Below are 22,500 nucleotides of genomic sequence, written 5' to 3'. Positions count from 1 at the left end.
GAGGGGCTGCCGTGGGCGTCGAACCTGCGAGCTCCAGGTAACGCACCCGCCCGTGTGACCCGGAGGTCCGACCCAGCGAGGCCGCTCAGACTGGTCCCAGCGTTCTCGGGCACATTAACCCATTAACACCACAGCCAACAAAAACAAACTCCACAAAGGAGCCTGAGATCCCCGTCCCGCTTTTCACTGCCTCCTTTTTCCCTCCTCTTTCTCCATCTCCACGCTCCTCTCACCCTCATCAGGTCTGTTTTTCTAACTTTCTCACCTTTTCATTGCCTCTACACCTTCTTTATTCCTGAATTCCTCCCTCTAGTTCCACGACAGAGAAGGAGGGAGGCCAAGTCTCTTTTCTAAATCTGAGCCCTCACTGTTCGTACATTTTAGTGCCACTTGCGGTGGACACAGCATCATTTTCAGAGGATCACATCATGACACACATGCCACTGCTTCAAAGTGAGTATATCAGCGCTCACATCCTCCTTCCTGTTTTTCCTACTTTTACAAAGAGGGTATAAATAACAATATGTTCGTTCTGACAGTTGAGACAGTGCCTGCCTGCAAATATCTCATAATATTACCGATTTTTTTTCACTGTGTTATCTAGTTTGTACTGTGCAATAGTACAAAACTGTATTTTATCATCCATATTTTACTCTGTGCAATTCAAAACATTTCCATTGGCAATATATTTTGTATATAATGTACATAAATATAGTTTTATTGTCTATTTTGTTCTTTTTCTAAGCCTCCGTTCTATTCATTGCTGTCTGTAACATCGTCATGTCTCCAGCGTGGGGGGGTCAGTAAAGTTATATCTCATCTTATCCTGAATGCATCAGTGCAAAGTGCAGGATTGTTGGGTTTTTTTGTTGAAAATTTGGGTGAAGAAGTTTTCCAGAAAGTACCCTCTTTGTGTGTGTGTGTGTGTGTGTGTGTGTGTGTGTGTGTGTGTGTGTGTGTGTGTGTGTGTGTGTGTGTGGTGCAGTGTTGGGCCGTCCTCAGGTTATAGTACTTGACAGCTCAGGTTAAACTGAGTGCTGACTGTTTGGAGGAGGTGAAAGGTCGAGAGGGGTGGAGATGGGGATCGATCCCACACAGGGAGATGGGGACGGGCCGTGTGTGTGTGTGTGTGTGTGTGTGTGTGTGTGTGTGTGTCTACCTTTTCTTTGCCATGTGCAAATAATATAAAAAGCAAAACACGGAGAGAAAAACAAATGTGGAGGGTAAATTTGTTCAGAGATTCCTGGTCTGCTCCTGCTTCACCTGCGTGTGACCAGCGCTGCGGTGTGAAACGCTGACCTTTGACCTCTGCAGGTCAGGGCCGGGTCGGATCGCTGTTAAGCTTCTGATCTTAAACACAACCTGATCTTCACTCGGAGAGATAAAATGTCCAACACGCAGGGTTTTATGTTCAAAACGTCTGGATTCAAAACGAGCTCTAGCTTCTTTACAGGATGAGGATGAGGATGAGGATGAGGATGAGGATGAGGATGAGGATGAGGATGAGGGTTTGGTAGCTCACAAAAAAAGGTGAAAGGTTGGAATGGAATTCACGGTTATTTCTTAGATATGATTTAACTGCAACAAGCCAATCAGAAAAATAAAACGTTGTTTTTTCTAAAGCGAATAATTTCAAATTTTACTAAACTTTATCACCTTTTTGCTTCTGGGCACCGACTCTGTGGAAGATGCAGATGTGTGAAAGTTAGTCTTGTGTGCAGGAGTGTGTATGTGCATGATGAAGGAGAGGAAGAGCGCTACAGGTCGACACAGAATGAAGGAAAGGATGGGAAGTAAGAGGAGAGAAGGAAAGAGGGGACGAGGGGGAGAGAGGAAAGACGGAAATAGAGGGAAGCAGACGGGAATGAGGGAGGGAAGAAATAAAAGACATCGTGGGACAGCATGACAAATGAAAGAGAGGAACTGGAGAGAGGAAAAGAGGAGAAGAGGAGAAGGGAGAGGGAGTGAGAGTAGGAAAGAGAGGGAGAACAAAGGAGGCAGTGTGCGGTGAACAGGGGATTGAGTCGCCATCTGAGACGAATAAAAACTGGAATAACAATAAAAGTCAGAAGGCGCTACCTCCCCTCCTCTTCCTCCCCTCTCCTCCTCCTCCTCCTCACACAGTCCCCCACCCCCCCATCACCGAACACCACGTGCACACACCACTTTTATTGTCCTTTGTTTTCTGTGACAAATCCCCTCAAAAAGGTTCGGAAATAAACTCGAGTCGACGTTCACACTTTTGCTCAACACACACAAACATCACACAGAGACAAGTGTGGACACAGGCGGAGAATCAGAGACATGTGGGACGACTGCAGGACACACACACACACACACACACACACACACACACACACACACACACACACACACACACACACACACACACACACACACACACACACACACACACACACACACACACACACACACACACACACACGCACGTGCACACGCACAGCAGCTGCAGCAGATGGACAAAAACATGCTCTGTACCAACAGAGATGAATGCTGTCAGGCTCAGTGCTCGTCGTATCGCTTGTGCGCTTGTATCTGTGGAGGTGTGTGCTCACACACATCAGTGTGTTACAAAGCAGGAAGCAGAAGATGAGCAGGTGAGAGACACGGGGTGTGAGACAGATAAAGCCCTGATGAGACACAGACAGGGGAGGTGTCACGGCAGCGCTCTTGTTGTTAGTGTTGCTACAGCACTGTTTCTCTAAATTGCTGCCACGTTTTTCCCATAACACCCGGCGCTTTGTCACAGCTACTTGTCTGTTCCTTTTCTTTGCTATTGTTTAGATTACGCCAAAAAAAATAAGAGGTTCAAATGAGTCATCTCATGACGTCAGCATCGAAGAAAGCTTAAAGGAGAAACACAGAGAAGCTACGGCCTCGTACTGTATACCAGTACCCCAAAAACACTACAAGACTGACATCCAGATGTTAGGAAGCTTCTGCTTCTACAGTTTTACTGCAGCCTTCTTTACGAAGACGTCACTGTGGACAAAGCCAGATTAAAAAGGAGATTTATTTATGTTGCTCGATCTGCTTTATATTTTATTGAATAAAACCATTTTTCCTCTGCCTTTTCTTAAACTCTGAAAACTTCAGATCTGTAGGATCAGCAACACTTTGCTGGTTTGTTTTTTGTTTTGCTTGAACAAATCAGCAGCAGGGACAAATCCGTCCATCTCATTGGACACAGACGAATGACACAGCAGCGTCATTCTCGTCCACGTTTGTTTGCATTTTCACTGCAGTTTTTCAAGTCTTTCTGAATCTGCACGACGTCCCCGTTATTATTCACCTAACCTACGAAGCTCTGATGGCCTCGACTCTTTTGAGACGGCCGTCAAAGACACCAGAACTGAACCTGAAACGCCGAAACCAGAGATGGATTCCAGAGAGTGTGGATTGAAGCTACGCATTTGCACCTCAGCAGTGAAACATTAAAATGAATGAAACATTTCCTGCTAATGGAAGTCATTTTCTTGCTGTTTTGTGTTTTTACTGGTGGTGATTTATATCTGCGTACACACTGTACTCACACGCAGCGTATACCAGGCACTATTCCATCCACAGTTCAGCCACTTCCCCTGCAATCCATAAAGCGGGGTGCGATTTTCTGGACAAAGTCACAAAGCAAACTGAGTGTGTGACTGGGATCCAGCTCCTCTGAGCCAAGTCCCAGCATTCACTAAAACTCACAGAGTCTCCTATTTTATCCTAATTTTCCAGGACTGTAACGGATGTGAAACACTTGCTTTGGGGCCAGATCTGACTAGAGAGGGTCAGCCACGGTGGTCTGGCTGCTTCAGAGCTGTGCCAGGCCATTCCAGGCCAAAGCAGGCCAGTCAGGGGTCATTTAGGTAGGATAGTAGGAGAAGAGGGGGAGAATGAAAGAAAAAAGACAGAAAGTGTGTGTGTGTGTGTGTGTGTGTGTGTGTGTGTGTGTGTGTGTGTGTGTGTGTGTGTGTGTGTGTGTGTGTGTGTGTTCGGTGCCTCTCATGTTTCGCAGTATAGAGCTGTTGATTGACTGGTGGAAGCCAGCGCCAGATTTCTGTGTGCAGGAAGACAAAAGAGCGTGACGTAAACACACACACACACACACACACACACACACACACACACTTAAAACAGTACACTGGGGTGACACGTGCATGTGTTCATGCTTAAGTGTCCATGGAAATGTATGAGAAAGTATTTATATGACTTGGGTGTGTGTGTCTGTACCAGTCTGCGTGTGTGTGTGTGTGCCTGACAGAGGCTTCTGAATTTGACCCATTTGACCGCTGCCTAAACTCACGTAAACAAAGCATCTCTTCAGCGGCGTGAACGTGACGCCGCAGTGACTCACAGCTTCTGATCGTCCAGAAACAGCGAAACGCTGAACGCTGCCGCCAAGGAGAAAAACCAACTGGACGAGCCCAGAAAGCTATTTTTAACCTTTTTGGGCATCTTCTTCAATGAAATTTGATTCATTTTGAGTTTTTGTTGGCACACTTCCTGTTGTCTGTGCAAACACGGACGCTATCATCGCTCCTAAACTCACTATTATGTGCTTCCCAAACCAAGTTATTCAGCTCACAGCTGATGCTGCATGACCAGAGCTGGGGGACAGAAAATGAGAAGCGAGTCACGCATTCAGTCCATACACTCACGGCGTATGCTGCTGTAGCCACGTGCTAACAACTTACTGATAATCAACCTTAACATCTAAAAACTAAGATGGAACAAAGAACACGTCATTGACTTTAAAGCCAGTCTGAACTTCACACACAGTGAAATGTTCAGCGGTGGAAACCATCTGATTTAGGCTGATGGAGGTCACTTGGTCTCAGCGTTAGCCTGTCTTCAGTCTGAACTTTGGACACATGGGCTGTAAAGATCCCTCTTTGTCACGTGAAACGTCCAAATTGGCTTTTCTGGAATATTAATGAGGAAATGAAAATAACACATTTGGCAAAGACGCATGAGAAATGTATGAGACATGAAACCCTGAACATATGGACATATGGACGTGGACATATTAAAGCAGGGAAAGGATACATACAAAACATGTGTACGCTGTAATATGCCAGAATATGAAATGCAAGTCATATAAAAATGTGAGCATTATTAATGGAGGAAGCTGACAGCAGAGTTTACAGGAAATATAGTGCGTGTTGTGCAAAAAGCGCATCGTGTTTGAATTAGCAGTTGCAGAGGTCATGTACAGTATATGTACAGATAAGAATGCGCTGTGGTAAAAGGCATTACGTTTCAGCGCAGACGCGCCGTGAATCATGGGAAAGCAGTGGTCAGTTTGATTCAGGGCTCACAATAAATGGGTGGTGTTCCAACCGCCTGAGAATGCTGCTCACATCTTGAAATCATAAATTCACCATCCATACTGGTCCGTCTCAAAAAGCGTCGTGACTGCTCCTCTCTGATGGATGATGGTTTCAGCGAATGTCGAGAGCGCTTCTGGTGGAAAAAGTGACATTTTTCTGGTGCGGATCCAGCTTCTGTGCCGCAGCTCGCGCTTCAAAAGACGACTGCCGACACCATGCGAGCTCCGTCAGCCTGCCCTGCGCCTTTCATCTGATGCTCAGTAACCTCTGGTGGGATTTACACACCTCAGAGTGATAACGACGGTAAATACAGGGCGAGTTCAGTATTTTGCTCGTACTAAATCGTAACCCACAAGGTCCAGCAGTAATATCCCTTTAGTGTTTAGAGAAACGTCCCATTCTGGGATGTGATAAGAAATCTGAATTCATCCTGCTGATGAAAAAGTTCAAAAAGCATTAAATAGAAAAGCAATTAAACAAAACTTTAAAAGACAAATCACTGGTCCTCCGTAACGCAGCAGCACCTTCACAGAGCACATGGCAGCGTGAAAAGACAGAAGCGTCCCCTCCCCTCATGTCGTGCTCAAATCTCATTTACGCCATGCAGGTGAAACGCTTGCCGGTGAAGACTGATGCTGATTTCTGCCGTCCCTTCATTCCCAGAGCTCCCTGTAACCTGCTGCACGCCAGCCGTCAGCTGTCTCTATGAGTGCTTCTCTGTGGACAGCTCCAGAGTTTGACGGCAGCTTTCATCCATCAAGTCTGGGAGTTTGAAAGCGCCCTCACTTCAGTTTGTTTTGCTGGGAAGAACAAAAGCATCTGAAATCCGGTGGACTTCAACTCTAATAATAACTACGCCAAAAATACAACCAAATGCAATGGATTCTGGGTAACACGGAGACAAATGTCAACATCTGGCAGCTTGGAAAGCCGAGAATAACAAAAGCACAACAGCGAATGCCCGGGCTGATGCTCATGCTCAGACGAGAACAGCAGGTTTAAAGGACTGAGAGAAGGACTGAAGACAGGCAAACTCATCAGTCACTTGACTTTTCTTTCCAAACCTGCTTATAGCAAAATCAAACACAAATGAAAGTTTTCCACTCCTGCTTGAGAGAGACCGCAGAAAACAAACTGTAGGTGTGATCTAACAGGCCAACAACAGGCAGAGCGAGGCACCGGCGCTGCTCGGGTTAGAGGTTTAACTGCTCTCCTGTACCAGACGGAGCTGTGATAAAAGCCTCCTCCAACTGGTTTGCATTACACACTGTAAATTTACGCTTGCACGTCGACATGCACACGTAAGGCGGAGAGAGTCGAACACAGGAAGCAGAGGATGTTCAGACTTGTGTAGCAGCTCAAAGCGAACGTGTTCGAGGACGGCTGATGTTCTTTTAATGAACCGACAGCAGATGTCGGTGTTTGGGGTCGGGAGGTCGTGTGTGCGCAGCGTCTGGGTGATTCAGATCAAAGCTAGCGCCTCCTGGTCGAGGTGACCGCGTCTCCACAGCAGCCACGTGACAGAACACACGGCGTAAAGGCTGATAAGGGCCGAGCAAACACACAGCAACACACACCTCTCACTCGCTCAGTCACTCCGTGTGGAGGAGGATGTGATGAAGGAGGACAAACTGTGTGTGTGTGCGACTGAGAGAGTGAGTGACAGCGAGAGGCCGGGAGACAGCAAAAGTGATTGACGACAGATGATCGTAGAGAAAACCAGCTGCACAGAGCAAAGCAAGGCTTTCCTTTAAAAGCATCACAGTGCTGCGTTACTTTAAAGACTTAACGAATAAATAACTTCCAGGCCGGGAAAAGTTCAACGGCAGCATCAACAGGAACACACTGACTCAGATATCTCAGAAACTGGAGAAATACCAGAGATATCACTGAAAGCAAGTGAGAAATATGTCTTTTTAATTCAGCGATCGAAGCTTTGATTACTGGACTACGCGGTCTAATTTATGTTCCCAATGCAGCCGAACTCAAAGTGATTGATCGCTCGCCAAAGCACATGGGTCTGACTGAAGGAGGACGGGGAGAAATAAATCCAAAGACACACACGCACGCACACACGCACGCACGCACGCACACACACACACACACACAAGCACACACAGAAAAGCTGCTGTGGACTGACCCATGGGCTCCAGGACAAACTGGTCCTGAGTGACGGCCAGAGGAGGCTGAATGCCGACGGTCAGCTTCGAGGACTGGACGACACAACTGGCCTTCACCTTCACCTGCAGAGAGGAAGACAGGTCATGAAAGTGAGACAGGGAGGGCAAAACAGGACAAAAACTAAGAAGAAGAGGAGAGGACATGGACGACGTGAGACGAGGGCAAGAGAAAGGGAACCGGTGAGAAGAGATGAGCGGACAGGACAGCAGGGAGGTGATCGATGGACGTGTCCACAGCTCACCTGTACGGTTACTGAAGGGACGGGCAGACCGTTGATGTCCTGCATCAGAGCTTGCTGTGGACGGAGACAAAGGGAGCGATGAGTCTGTCTGTCTGTGAGCTTATGCTTGTGAAAGCGTGCACGTGTCTCCTGCGTTTACCGATTGGCTGTCCATGCTGGAGGACACGGCGGCTGTGACGATCAGGTCCTCCTCAGCGTCGGTTTTGGGCAGGATGTCTAAATGAATACAGGGAAGATCAATCAATGACAGTTTTCATGATCGTTTTGTCGCTTAAGTCTTTCAAACAGCAGAAATATCACATATCAGCTCAATACAGCAACTGGACTTAGAAACATGAGACACCAGTCTGGGCTCTGGTGACCTGTGATGGTTATTCATCGTGATGGTTCATTTATCAATTGAAAGAATGTAAATGAAGCAAACGATTAAATGATTTGACCCTTTTATGGCCTTGTGTCCTCTGTTCTGTTAGTCCACCAGCGTCTCCTACCCTGAGTCCTCGTGGCCTCTCTGATGAACCTCTGCAGCTTCTTCATCTCTGCGTCCACCTGCTCATAGTCGGCCTCCCTGGCGTCCACCTTGGGCGTGGAGAAGAAGGAGGGGTCCGTGCCCAGGTAGGAGCACAGGAGGTGACCGTCGGAGCTGAGACTGACCACGACTCCTTTTAACTCCCTGCGGAGACGAGACGAGTTTTTCTTTGAGGGAAACAGGACGCAAAGCTCAGTTTTGGTTTGTGATGCAGAAGGAGAGTGTGAGGAAATGCTGAGCGACGCAACAACGTGGGTTAACTCTGTGTGTGTTAACTGGTTGCAGATGTGTTGTAGTTCCAGTCCAGTGGGGCGGTAAAACACACACACACACACACTCAGACACACACACACACGCCAGGGGTTCAGGTCGAGAGCAGCGACTGGCTCCACACCTGCCCAGGAGGGTGTCTGAGGGGGCGTAAAACCTTCACTTTAACTGCAGCGGAAACACTCACACACACAGTCACACACACAGTCACACACACACAGAGCCACATGCACACACGCATGCTCACACACAAACAAACGGGCACATTTACATTGTCATTCCAGCGTCTTTGACATGTCAGCGTCTCTGCTGGCCGGATCGCAAACATGGCCGCAGTCCGTCCTGCTCACACTAACAAACTAACAAACCATTTACCGTCTTCACAGGCTCGAACTCACAGATCAACGCTCTCAGCTGATTTCAGTGTATTTCTAGGGCAACTTCAGCTGCCATAAAGTACAGAGGAGACAAAGCCGTGGACATCAAAGAAAAGACTCCTCACTGACACGGTTAAACTATGAGAGGAGTAAATATTAAAGCCTGGAGCCAACATCTGGATGGACCTGCAGAGGTGGTCAGCCGACAGTCAGCTGTCTGGAGGGCTGGAGAGAGAATTATCAGCACCTTCGACAGACGTTTGGTGGACGTTTGGGACATGTGCTGATACATGTGTCCTGACTAACCGGATGGGACCGGAGTGCGAGCTGTGAAGTGAGAGGAAAACGCTGCCTCTGTTCAGCCGTGCTCATTAATTACCAAGCCATCGTGCTGCTGCCTGCGTTCGCACTCTTACTTTTTGATTGAGTAGAATACTTTCGTTCCTTTCAGATCTTTCTTTAAACATCATGTTCTGCATGCCAGGTTCTGATTTTCCACTGGTCTGTTTCAGAAAGGGTCCAAATTTGGACTTGGACTTGGTGTGGACAGCCAAGGGGAGGCTGCTCGTCCAATCCGGGGTTGGCAGAATCAGGCAATAAAATTCAACACTGCCTCCCAAAAAACAAAGCAGAGACTCCTGGTGCGCCGCTGTAAATCTCAGATATTCACAGTGAGCTGCTGGAGTGTTTGTGTGTGTTTGTTTTGTGTGCGCCGGTGTGTGCGTGTCCCGCTCCCACACTCTGTGCGCCGTCGACACGCCGAACAAGACGATGGCTATCGAGCGCTTTGAAACAACACAGCCTCAAACTAAACCAAACAGCGACCCAGACACACACTATCTCCTGCATCTAACACACACACACACACACACACACCACACACACACACACACACACACACACACACACACACACACACACACACACACACACACACACACACACCGCATCGTTTGTCAGCTATGTTTGTGTTTTGCGTTGTTGCTGTATCAAATAGCGGTTTGATTGGAGTTGTTTGGAAAAAAGATAAATGATTGGCTGCAGCTGGCCCCTCCCTGCTCTGCTCCAATTGGCCAGCTGGAAAACATTGTCGGGTCATTTCCTGTCGAAAAGTCGCACGCTGGATTTCACAAGCTGATAACACAGAAACACACCTGTGCTGTGGAAATGCACACACACTGTCTCCGAGTGTGTCTGAGTGTGTGACAAACAAACTAAACATCACAGTTAAGTAAACACAAATATCACCTGCTTTAACATAATATGCCCACAGGAGTGGAGTTTGTCTTTTTACCGCTTTAAAACACTCACTTTGTAACTGAGATGTTGTTCTTCTAAAAGTTTTGGGAGAAGTTTAAAGCACGTTTTCCCCGTTAGAAGATGTTGTTTTACTGGGCAGAATGCGTAGCCTGCTAATATTCGCCGCTCCTTCCCTGCAGTAACGAGTCCTTTATGAATCCACGGGAAGCTGTCGTGTTTCACTGCGGCTCGACTGTCGGCTCTCAGAGGAAACTGTGACATCAGGTGTTGTGTTTTGCTCGAGGCGGTACTCACGGGAAGCTGGCGACGCGGACGGCCACGGGCGCGAACGGGAGCTGGGCCGCCCACTTCAGAGTCACGTCCTGGTAGACCAGCAGCATGTTGGTGTGGTTACCCAGCAAGAGGTTGGTCGTGCCGTCCGTCACTTAACGAGATGAGACAAAAAAAAAGCATTTTCACATCAGCTGTTTGTGGCAGTTTGTGCTCATGTTCGCTGTGATGGTGAGGAGAATCAAACATGTACCACAAAGACTGTGAAGAAACAACTTCACCTCATTACAGGACAAACAGGGCTGAGCGGCTCCATTAATTCTTCTGAACGTACAACTTTCCCAAAGTCAGACATTTGGTAGATCACCACTGAATCAATGATGCAACCGGGGCGCAAACACAGAACTCTGCCTGAGACAATAAACAGCTTTTCCTTCCATTCTTCCTCTCACTGACATCTGTACGTTAGTGTGAACATGCATGTGTAACTGCTGCATTTATGGTTAATATATGATCATTGGCAGGTTTGGGAAAGCTTTGCCTGTGAGTGTAGTCTCACGGCTGAGGCATTGGTATAACTGCCCACTGAAAAAGAATTATTAATATATATATAACACATAAAATAATAATGAGGTTTAAAATCAGCCGAACACATGAGAATAGATCCAACAAACCCTGCGGTGGGTGGCACTGCCCTTTAAGATGAGTGCAACTGGATCTCTCCTGTAAAGAAAAATCATCTCTTTACGTCTCACATCTGGTTTGCATATAGAATTCAGATCTTTCATTTGAAGACGGAGTCAGCTTCACATACACACTTTCTCCTGTGACTCGTGGCTAGAAGCACTGAGTATAAATACCAGCGTCTCACTACTTATGTTTCACGCACACAAACGTCCAGTCCGTCCCAGCGATGGTGCAGTTACCACCTACAGAGATCTGAGGTGACGGCCACACGCAAAACAAGCACGCCTCGGTCGCACAGTCCAACACAGCAGCTATAACACGGCGGCGGCGGCGGCGGCGGTCAGCAGGGCGGTGCGGTGCAGGGGTCAAAATGACAGAGTGTGTGTTGGTGCCACATCAAAGCAAACACACACCTTCCACTGTATCTCAGCATCAGCGTTATAATTAAAATCTAATTACAAAGGTCCAATCTGCGTTGTGCCGTCACGTTCAAGCTGTTGCTGTCCTTTCCTGTTTCTCTTCAATCTGCAGCTCTTCTCTCCACGTTCCCTCCTTTTCTTCCTCCTTTTCTTCATCCTCTCATCTCCTCCCAACTCCTTTACTTCTCTGTTCCTTTCAATTTTACCTTCTACCACTACTTTCTCTCCGGTTATCTTTTTCATGCTTTTTCTACCCCTCTATTTGCCCTTTCCCCATCCCTCTCTTTCTTCTTTCTCCTTCTCAATGTGCCCGTTATGACTCCTTGAAGGAGAAAACTGATGTAAGACACACAGCAGAAGGTGTCTCTCTGCTACATGCTGTCCAACGAAGGCCAGACTGCCTAAAAACAAGGTTTGAAAAGGAGGCAGCAGAGCAGGAAATGTTAACTGTCTCACGAGTGATTTCTCCTGCTGTATATTCTCAGTTTTTAATTGTCATGCTCATCATCCAGTGAGCCATTGTGCCCTAATCTGAATTAATCCATCACCTATTTGTCTTGTTTCTCGAAGTGTTGATCATACATTTTGATTTCCATGAGATTTACCGTCAGATTGTGGACTGGAGGCAGGAGCTGAACTAGTTTCTGATGCACAGTCAGTCCAGTAAAGTTACTTGGGAAAGAAGCAGACAGATGGAGGGAGGTAGACGGGGAGGGGGGGGGGGGGGGGAGGGCAGCGGTCCAGCAGAGGCAGCTGTGAGGCTGAAGGCCAGAAGGAAAGCGTTCGGAAACACCCAGGAGATGCTGTTGTCTGTCCTCCTCTGCACCACAGTCAGGTTCTGTGGAGATCGGCTGAGCAGAGGCCTTCCTGAGCGCTGCGTGGCAGCTCTGACAGTGTCGCTGAAGGTCGGCCTGTTAACAATAACCCAGCAGCCAACGCGGACACAGAGCGCTGCAGCGGTCCTGAACGCTGCCGTCTTCCAGCCGTTTGGGGATTTCTCTGCGGTTTTCATTGTTGACGGGAATCACGACTCAATAAAGGCTACTTTTGTTGCAGTGGCACATCAAGCACTGAATTTATAGCTTATTTCCAAGAGTGATTTGAATAATCTAAATAACGTCTGGAACAGATAGTGAAGGGCACTTTGAAAGCCGAGATATTTTAATTGTAAAATTGAAAACAGATATGAGCAGAGAGCTCTTGGCCGCTCTCGCAGGCCCTCCATCAGCTCTCCCTCCTGGGTCCTTCCTCCACTCTCTGCTTCACATCCTTTTTTATTTTCTCTTTCCATCTGTCAGCTCTCCAGTGGATTTCGGATCAAGTGTAATGCTCTCGCAAAAATGGTTCTGTGGTAAATTGTTGCGTAAACTGAACCAGACAGAAACATTTTTGTTGCTTATAAAAAGGTTGTTTATTGCTCCGTGCTCGAAAGGTTACGCGCTGGACTTTCATTCTGCCGTATGTACGCGCCGTTGTGGAGGTCCAGCCGTATCTGGGTGATTAGCTTCGCTCGCGGTGATAAGAATCAGCTCTGCCACTTTCCTCTTTTGCTTCCATATGAAAAAACAAACAACTTTAAAGCTTTTGTCCCAGTTCGGGAGGGTAACTGAAGCGGATAGAGAGAAGGACGCTGTTTTAGGGCAGAACTTGGTCAGAAAGAAACGTCTGACTGAACAGAAGTAATGAGAAGACTTTAGGATCCAGACGGGTTTTGTGAGTTTTTCACAATCCTTCTGTTTTCAGATCACAATAAAACAGCAGGGGTAGAGATAAAACTGTTAGATCCACATCCCTGTGAAGCTCTCAGTAAAGGTGACAGTGGAGGCTGTGCTCTGTTCTATCCTCTGCCTCCTGTCTCTCCTTCGCCAACAGGAAGTGTGTGATCTCGAGACCATCTCAAGATCCGTTGGCACACACCGTAACACGCACACACATACCACATCTTGTCCACCGTGTGTATGGGAAGCAGTGTCCTTTTCAAAAGGACAAACCCGAGCTACAGGACAGCTATGCGGTCGTCCACGCCTATCAGAGGTGAAGACGGGGAGACGTGGACGAGTCTGGAGCTGTGCTGTTTCACCATGTACAGTCTGGAGTAATGCCTACGACTTCAATATCCTGCATATCGTTACGACAAAATGAATTACCTTCATCATCCAAAGCGTCTTTTTTCTGAAGGTGGCCTGATGGATAAACTACCTGGTTTGATACCTCAAACAAATCTGACCCTGTCTAAGCTACAAAGGACGAGGTTATTCCAGCTCTGTCCCTCCTGCAGTTTGGACATGAAGTCTGCCACTTTTTGGGTAAATAATCTGTATCAGGTATCTGAACTGTAATTGTGTGTCTGCAAAATGAAACTTTTCATGAAATTATTAAAGAGCCGCAAGATTTATGATGATGAGTTTTAATCTGCCAGTTTCTTTGAAAAATCACACACACACACCACACACACACACACACACACACACACACACACACACACACACACACACACACACACACACACACACAGTACTCCCTGTAGCAATAATGCAGTATATCATATGTACTATCTATCAATCCGTATGTCTGTATTTATTAAGTGATCCATCCATCTGGCACCATATGTTTATACACTACAATGTGAACAGTAATCTGCTGGGTTTTTGTTTTAATGCATGCAGCAGAGCTACTCCAGTTATTCCACCCTGCTCTGCCAAAAGCGGCTTCCTGCAGAGCGAGTCACGTGGCGTCGGGCCGCCGTGCAGAACGCTTGTTTCTGTGCATGTTCTTCACTTATTTTCTGGCTGCGGCAGGTGCACTGATGCACGGCGAGCTTCGTGTTGCTTTGCTCCTGGTCGAACACCAGCTGTCTGCATGACAACATCCTGCATCCAAAACCTTCAAGAACAGAAAGAGCTGAACATGCCCTGTGACCTTTGACCTCTGGCTCTGTGACTAGTGCAGCGAACACCTGAACTACGTGTTTCTACCAGCGAATCACACAACGGATTTTATTTTATTTGTTTTTATTCCTCTTTAAAACTCATTAACATATGTTTCCCATCCTCTTCCATTTCTCTGTGTCCTAGAGGTTTTGCGTCACTCTTTATAATCTATTCTTCCACATTAAGAGTTTAGAGCCCAGTAGATCTGCTTCTACGACTCAGCCAATCAGCATTAAGTCCTTAACTGGATCAGGTGTGCAGGAACTGACCTGAACAAAAGCGTGCTGGTCAAGAAGAACATGAGGACTGCAAAGGTGGAATACCCCTTTCTAGTTAGCGACCAAAGCCCCGCGCTAAAGGTTCAGCGTGGACGTGTACCTGAGGCGTAGGGCAGGAAGCAGCTGGGGTTGAACTCCAGCTTCTTCATGAAGCGGATCTGGCCGTTGTCACGGAGACAGTACAGGTTCCTCTCACCCAGAACGAAGATGGAGGAGGAGGAGTGGGAGAAGGAGGGCACGGAGAGGTCCAGGGCCTGTTCTCCCAGGACAAATGTCCAATCAGGCTGCAAGAGAACACACACACACACACACACACACACACACACACACACACACACACACACACACACACACACACACACACACACACACACACACACACACACACACACACACACACATTTCCATTCAAACTGCATTTACGACCATCAGCAGACCCGTCCCGTGCACACATCGGACAGTTTAAAGGGTCTCTCTGGCGGCTGGTGCGTTCAGGACTCACCGTCAGCCTCTTGCCTCCAGTCTTGAGGGGCAGGTCCGGGTCCTGTCGACTCTCTGCCTCTGTCGCCACGGCCAGAGTCTCATACCTGGGAGACAGAGGGACGCAGACAGCTGCTTATACAAACACACCAGCGTCTGAGGACCACATTCAGCCTCCTGCGTAGTGTCAGAGCGCCGTTTGTCATCCACTGTTTCATGTGAGAGACATGCCAGCGTCACCTCCACATGCACTCAAATCAACAATCTGAACCTTCATCTCTGCTATGAAAAAGTCACATTTTCCATAAAAGCCGAGACAACCCTCTGCATCTCTTTGCTTCATTTTGTTTTTTAGAACTGACCACTTTTATCAACTTTTTGTACTTAACGTGTACCTTCAGCTATGACTTCAGCTGACCTTTAAGACTGAAAACACGCCGTTAGTTACTCCTATTTTGACTCCAGTGTGGGCTGCTGGCAGGGCTGGGGATGAAATGCCTTGCTCAAGGGCGCTTTGTATGGTGCATTTCTCATTTAGGTTTCCCCATCACATATTCCACAGCCAGTCTGAGAACTTAAATTAGTGACTCTCTGGTTACAAATGCTGCTTCTTTTGCCACTAACCCAAGACCACAAGAGCACCAGCTATTTCCCTGAGAGAAATTCCACCAGTCAAGCCAGGGCAGAAACCCTTGTGCACATCATTTATTAACATTTAAATAAAGTCGAACACCGTGTAACATGTTCACTAAGTCCACAGCTAGCGTCTTGTATTCTCCTTCTCTTTTACAGCTTCTGTCAGGTCAGTCAACAAGCTGCTGACCCGCTGTTCCCCGGAACTACGGTCTATCAGTTTTAATCAGTGAGCTGTTGGCAACTGGCTGAGGATAAAGTGGTCAGACTGATCTGTGGTCAGTTGATTTTGGCATCTTCAGCATCAGGAGTTTTCCAGTAAGAAGCTGGCAGACGAAGCGACTTGGCAGGACTCGGCCCTTCTCCTCAAACACCTGGACGGACAGAGAGCTCCAAACCCGACCCAGCCCGGCTCTGAACAGCAGCCCAAACGCTACATAACTGCTGATTTATCCACTCACAGTTTTCTCACTCAGTGTTACATACTTGGACCACAGACCTGCTGTTAATCAAGGCTGGCAGCTCTGAAATCTACCTTAAATCATAAGGGCCATAATCCAATATGGCTGCCTCATTATGGGCATGGACTGCGATTCATAACAGCCATCTTTACATCAGGAGACAACAATTACTCCTGTGGGATTTCTTGTTCAGGGGTTTTGCTCAGGAGCAGCACAAAACTGTACTGTTACTTTCATTAACTTCTGCTAAATAAACTCCACAACGACAACAGATTTATTTGCATGCAGAAAGTGAAGCTTTTTGTGGTTTGGTCCACCACTGAATATGAATATCGAGACTTTCACGGTCCACAGAGGAAGAATCCAAAAGACCTCTGTGATCATCTGAATGAGACTCTCGTTCCACCAGCAGGTTGACATTTTTGGCCTACACTGAAATGTCCGGACGACGCTAACGTCTCCCTCAGGGTGAATTGTAATAATTTTGGCCATCAGCAGGTCAAAATTATCATTTGTCCAATACCGGTTGACCAAAAACTTGTAAAACATTCCCATCAGCCTCAGCTACACTTTGTGTTTAGTGCTGCTAAGCAAATGTTAGCATGCTAACATTAAATTAAGATGGTGGATGTGGTAAATAAGCATGTTAGCGTTGTCGTTAGAAGCGTGTTAGCATCTGACGTCTGGCTGTGGACACCGTGTTTGTATCTTTATGTCTTAGCTGAAGTTCTTAATTCCATCCATTTGTTTATTTTCTATTTATTTTTTGCATAGAAGAAGAAATTGTCTCTGCCCATCCCATTGCTCCAACATCCCAGATTTGTAAGATTAAGCTGATAACCATATGTGACCCTAAAAGTGACGCTAATGCCTCGTAGCGCTGTGTATAAAACAGCAAATGAAGTGCTCTGAACTTTGATTTTTTCCCAGCACGACTCATGATTTACAGCTTTGAACTCATCCGTACAGTAGCCAGAGCTTCTGTGAGAAACGGCGAGCGGGCTAACGAGCTGCTTTATGGACGACTGCCAGCAAAGAAACCTTTTCATCACACCGTGACCATTTCCTGGGGCAGAAAATGGACTAAAAAATATATTAAATATGTCAGTGGTCTGAGGCGTTTAAAGCAACAGTGGATGGATGGACAGGCCGACTCCTGCATGAGCAAATGGATTAAATTCAGCCGAATAATACTAAACCAACACCATAAAATAACTGCATTATTCACCTTATTTTGATAATTCTATTCCAGCCTTCACTCAGATGTCTTATTAACGATGGGGTACGAGGCAGCATGAATTAATTAAAACTCTACATGAATGTGTGTGTGTGTGTGTGGCTGTGTGCTCACTTCCATCCACCAGTCGATCTGAGTATTATGAAAGGGGGTAGAAATCATACAAAGCACCGTGTGTGTGAGAGAAAAATTGAAAAACCACAAAAATCTGATTATTCCCCCGCATGCCTAACACATGAGGAACGAGAACAAGTTGCGCACACACACCGCTGGCACTGGGGATTTTTTTTTTTTTGACATTTAAAAGTGTTTGCGGTGAACATGGTGTGCTCTCTCACACACGTGGGCAAGGTTTGACTCTACGTGTGCAGGAGTGTGTGTGAGTGCGTGCGTGCGTGTGTGTGTGTGTGTGTGTCTCGTTGGTATCAGTCATCATGCAGAGTGTAGGACACTGAGTTTGAGGAAACACTGTTCTCATTTATATGAAAGAGGATCTCTTTGAAAAACTCCACAAACAAACACACTCATTTACCTTCGACATATACATCGTACACACACACACACACGCACACACACACGGTGTGCACACAACTTATAACTTATACAAACACACACTACATGCATATGCTCTCTCGGTGTCATGGATAAACACAAACTAAAATCTAAAGCAAAGCTGACGCCAACACACACACACACACACAGGCGCGCACACACGCACACACACATCAAGCTCTCATTCATCAGGGCAGGAGACGGTCCAACAGGCTAAATAAACTGAGCCCGGCAGAACAGTTTGACCAGTCATCTGATATTAAATGTATAACAGCCAGCGGAGCCCTGACCCCGTCATCTGATACTGAATATATATAACAGTAAAGCCGCAAAACATAAGCGCCCGGCTGTATATTCTCCCCTCCGGATTCCTCTGAAGATGTGAGTGTGCATGGTTCGATACCACAGGCTGTGAGACTGTACCGACCCTTTAAGAGCGTTGTAAGAGGTATCCCAAGCAGAGTCTAGAGATAATCTGAGGCCCAGAAAGACTTCACACCATCCAAATCCAACGTAGACAGAGCATTTAACGACTGAATGAGTGATCAGAAATGTATCCGTTAAGTCGAAAAGAGACCTCACAGTAACTCAGTATCATCACTGATTTAAAGCTGCAGTAGGTAATTTGTGTAGAAGTAATTTTTTGTCACATTTGCTAAATTTGTCTCTATGCCCAGACGACAGTACATGAAACACGTAATCTGTTAAAAAAAAAACTGCTGCTCCTACTGCCATTAGCAAGAATCTACCGCGCCCGACACAAAACGACCAATCAGAGCCAGAAGAGCATCTGAGGGCGTGTCTGACATCTGTCAATCACTACTCACACACGCTGTGAACCGCCCCCTCCCTCTGCTCATGCTGCCGGCTGCCGCTCAGTCAAACAGCTCTGTGAGCGGCGTCAGGAGGCTAGTGGTGGAACAACAGCCAATCACGAAACTGCCCATACCGCCGCTGCCAACAGCAGCATATACGGCTAAGACAACAAATAAACATAAAGCTAATATGGTGATTGTTACGGAAACACTCCGCAGCGCGTACAGTTCCAAGTCGATCGCAGCATATTAAAGATCAGCTCTGCTGGGACTGTATCTGCTGAGCTATGTTACTGCTGATTCACTTCCTGCTGCTCCGGATTCACATCAGATTTTATTGTGAAGCGACTTCATTGTCTTCATCACCAAAGTTCACAGTGACTGCCTGCATCGCTGCTCTTGCTGCTGTGATCTATAATGTTTTTGGACAGCAGATCCTGGCTTTCGTTCAGACACAAAAAATGATCTTTGCTTGGAAAGGACGGACAAAAACCGGGGGCTCGGTGTCTTACTCAAGCCCAAGCAGACATGAGGAGCCAAGGATCGAACCAACAACCCTACGAGTTGGTGGCCGACCTGATCGACCACCTGAGATACGTTCAAAATTCAGTCCATAGAGAGACAGAGAGGGAAACCAACAGATGTACTTTCATATAATGACACTGAGAGTCAGTGTCTGTGCTCTCCTGACAAAGGTGGGGGGGCATCCAGATAACAAACAGCCGAGGGAAAGCTACACACACACAAACTGAACACCCACACAGGTTTCCAAACGCTCTCCATGATGCCTCAGTCGGAGGGAAATGGGAAGTGTGCATGCGCTTACATTAAAGTGAGGTACTTTCCCACCAAACTGTGTGTGTGTGTGTGTGTTTCAGTCCATCCAGACGAGTTCTGCAGCGAGAGCAGACGCCTTTCAGACGGTGAAGTGCTGCTGAAGACGATGGATGACAGCAGGTAACCTCAGATAACTTCACAGCTGCTGCAGCGAACAGACTAACGCTGGCAAAGCGTTGGACATTTTATCCTCATTTTGGAATAAAATGTTAGTGTTTTCCTGCATTTTAAACAAACATATAAACATTTCCTCAATTAATGCACTTCACTTACTGTGTATCCCATAATTTAAAGACCTTTGTGGAGTGAGGAGACTATGAGTGGTGCTATTGAAAGAACAGGAAGGAGGTTTTATCAAACAGCCTACTTGTAGCTCTCCAGCTGGCGTGCAGAGGAAACGGTGAGGAAGCTGTCTGTTCTGGGGTTGTAGACCAGCGGGCCGGGCAGCAGGAACCCGGGGAGGAACCTGCCGAAGGAGTAGCTGTCCTGCTCGAAGAACATCAGCATCCCATCCATGGATTGAATACACAGGGAGTGGTGACCTAACAGACGGGGAGGGGGCACAAAGAAGAAACCTGAGTCACTCTTATCCCATAAAGAATCACTGGGAAGCACTCACATACTGTTGGTATTTATGCACATATTATGGACGATGTGGGATTTTCATCTTCGAGGGATGATTCAATTTGTTTTAAAGCAGAAGGCATCAAAGCATGTTTGTCAGCTGGAGCACATAACATGCAGGAAACAGTCAACCATTTAAAAAATCCTCTTAAACTGCAGGTTGAAAAGTTAGAGTTTGAGTTGGTCTTCGATGTAATCATCCGACAATCACGTTGACTTCAGACAGGCAGGCAGGGCCTCACCTCTCGCCTCAGAGGACAGACTGTCTGAGAGTCCGTTCCATTATCACCATCATTTACATCTAATTTTATAACTTTTATTATTTGGAGCAGGTCTGCTCACTTTGGCCTTCAGGCTGCTTGTCCGACCACTCGCTCTTATTTTAAGCATACTGAGACCTTTGGCAGCAGAGAACGTGTAATCTGGCCAAAATGCTCAAACGTGCATGAGCAGACTCAGTGTGTCTGCAGCTCCATATTCTGCTTAATAACAGCTCCGACTCTTTAAACATAAGCACCAGCGATCCTGAAAGACGTTCATGGCTTCTGTTTCATTTCAGCCGTGATGTCGTGTTGCGCTGTGAGGTGTGTTTCTCCCTCTGGCTGAATCTGATATCTCCATTAACACCTCCTCACACACACACACACACACCTGGCTCCGGGTATGAGCGCGTACATGAGTGTGTGTTTGTTAGGGAAGGCCTGATTTAGGACCTAACACACACACAAACACTCAGCAACACACACGGCCATAAAGCAGTGGGGCTGTGTGACCAGAGAACTATAATTAGGCCTCAACGCGCTATTAAAACTCACACTGCCATCAACTAGAGGTCAGGGAGACAGCCACCTACAGCGCAACACACTCTGCATCTATCACCAAGGATTTGGACAGAAAAGCCGCACACTCCTACACACCTATTCTGTGTAAACACGTGTGTGTGTGTGTGTGTGTGTGTGTGAGTGATGAGAGGAGTTCAGGGTGGCCGTTAACAAGCTGAAGGACAAGGTCTCTCACACCGCAGACACACCCTGAAGTGTGCATAATACAATGTTTGGTAATGAACTGACAGCATGTGTTGCAGCAGAGTGTGTGTGTGTGTGTCTGCATATGGGCGGACTTGCATTCATGCATGAGTGTGCGTTTATGTCTGTGTGTGTGTGCGTGTACGTTTTGTGTACTGCACCAGGTACTTCTGTTAAAACCTATTCGAAACGCATTATCATCACATTTTGAATATTCTGAATAAACATGCTTTATCTTGTCAGCCATCCAAAAACAGCAGGATGCCTGAAGAGTGGACCTTGCTCCCAGACAGACACTCAGCCGATTCGTCAGGTGTCTGGTGGTCGTTTCCCACCCTGAACAGCAGCGCCGGGGTCAAAACAACACGCACCCAGACAGCCCGACACGGCGCCGTATCATCAATAATAAGAAAAGTGCTACGTACTGAAAATGAGAGCCGGGCTGTGCCATAATAGCAACTGTGCACGTGTAAGTTCACACGCCCACGCCCAGGTATAACGTGTCAAAGAGCCCTGTATGAGCGCGCCGCAGCTCAGACGCAGCGCAGGAAACGGGCCTGTATTAGTGTCATTAATAAGACATGTTGAACAAGCACACGGAGCGGCCAACAAAGCACAGAGGCTGGCCGCAAGCTGCAGCGGGCAGAGCCTCGCCTCGCCTCGCTGTGACGGAGTGTGTGTGTGTGTGTGTGTGTGTGTGCCAGACAGAGAGAGTGTGTAGATACGTGTGAATGTGTGTGTCCGAGCACGCCTGTGAACCAGCGAGTGTGTGCGCCAGTTTGTTTTGAGCATAAGTGTATGTTCATGTGTCTGTGTGTGATTATGTATGTATATCTGTGTGCATCTGACCAAAGCTTGAAAAGGCGAGTCCGTGCACAGGGTGTGTGTGTGTGCGTGTGTGCGTGTGTGTGTGTGTGTGTGGCCTGAATGTGACCCAAACCAAAAGGCAGCCCGGCTATTAGAGCAGTATTAGTACAGAGCTGCTATTACAGCGCCTACAGCACTGCTAAATAGCTGCTATTATAGACCTACACACACACACACACACACACACA

The 22,500-nt window shown here is 47.1% G+C and overlaps 1 protein-coding gene across 1 annotated transcript in view; it reads right to left on the bottom strand.

Moving 5' to 3' along the window:
* Window positions 1-22,500, bottom strand: part of bbs9 (Bardet-Biedl syndrome 9) — a 128,241-nt gene that overhangs the window by 97,357 nt on the left and 8,384 nt on the right. The window contains exons 6-13 of the mRNA XM_070965548.1: window positions 20,164-20,338; window positions 15,284-15,368; window positions 14,882-15,065; window positions 10,492-10,621; window positions 8,253-8,434; window positions 7,901-7,977; window positions 7,762-7,815; window positions 7,480-7,582 (exon numbers count right to left, since the gene is read on the bottom strand). Of these exons, the coding sequence (XP_070821649.1) occupies window positions 7,480-7,582; window positions 7,762-7,815; window positions 7,901-7,977; window positions 8,253-8,434; window positions 10,492-10,621; window positions 14,882-15,065; window positions 15,284-15,368; window positions 20,164-20,338 (990 nt within the window). The remainder of the gene's footprint in view (window positions 1-7,479; window positions 7,583-7,761; window positions 7,816-7,900; window positions 7,978-8,252; window positions 8,435-10,491; window positions 10,622-14,881; window positions 15,066-15,283; window positions 15,369-20,163; window positions 20,339-22,500) is intronic.

Source organism: Chaetodon trifascialis, chromosome 7, assembly GCF_039877785.1.
Source record: "Chaetodon trifascialis isolate fChaTrf1 chromosome 7, fChaTrf1.hap1, whole genome shotgun sequence".
Taxonomy (NCBI): domain Eukaryota; kingdom Metazoa; phylum Chordata; class Actinopteri; order Chaetodontiformes; family Chaetodontidae; genus Chaetodon; species Chaetodon trifascialis.
This window is presented reverse-complemented; position numbering and strand designations above follow the sequence as displayed.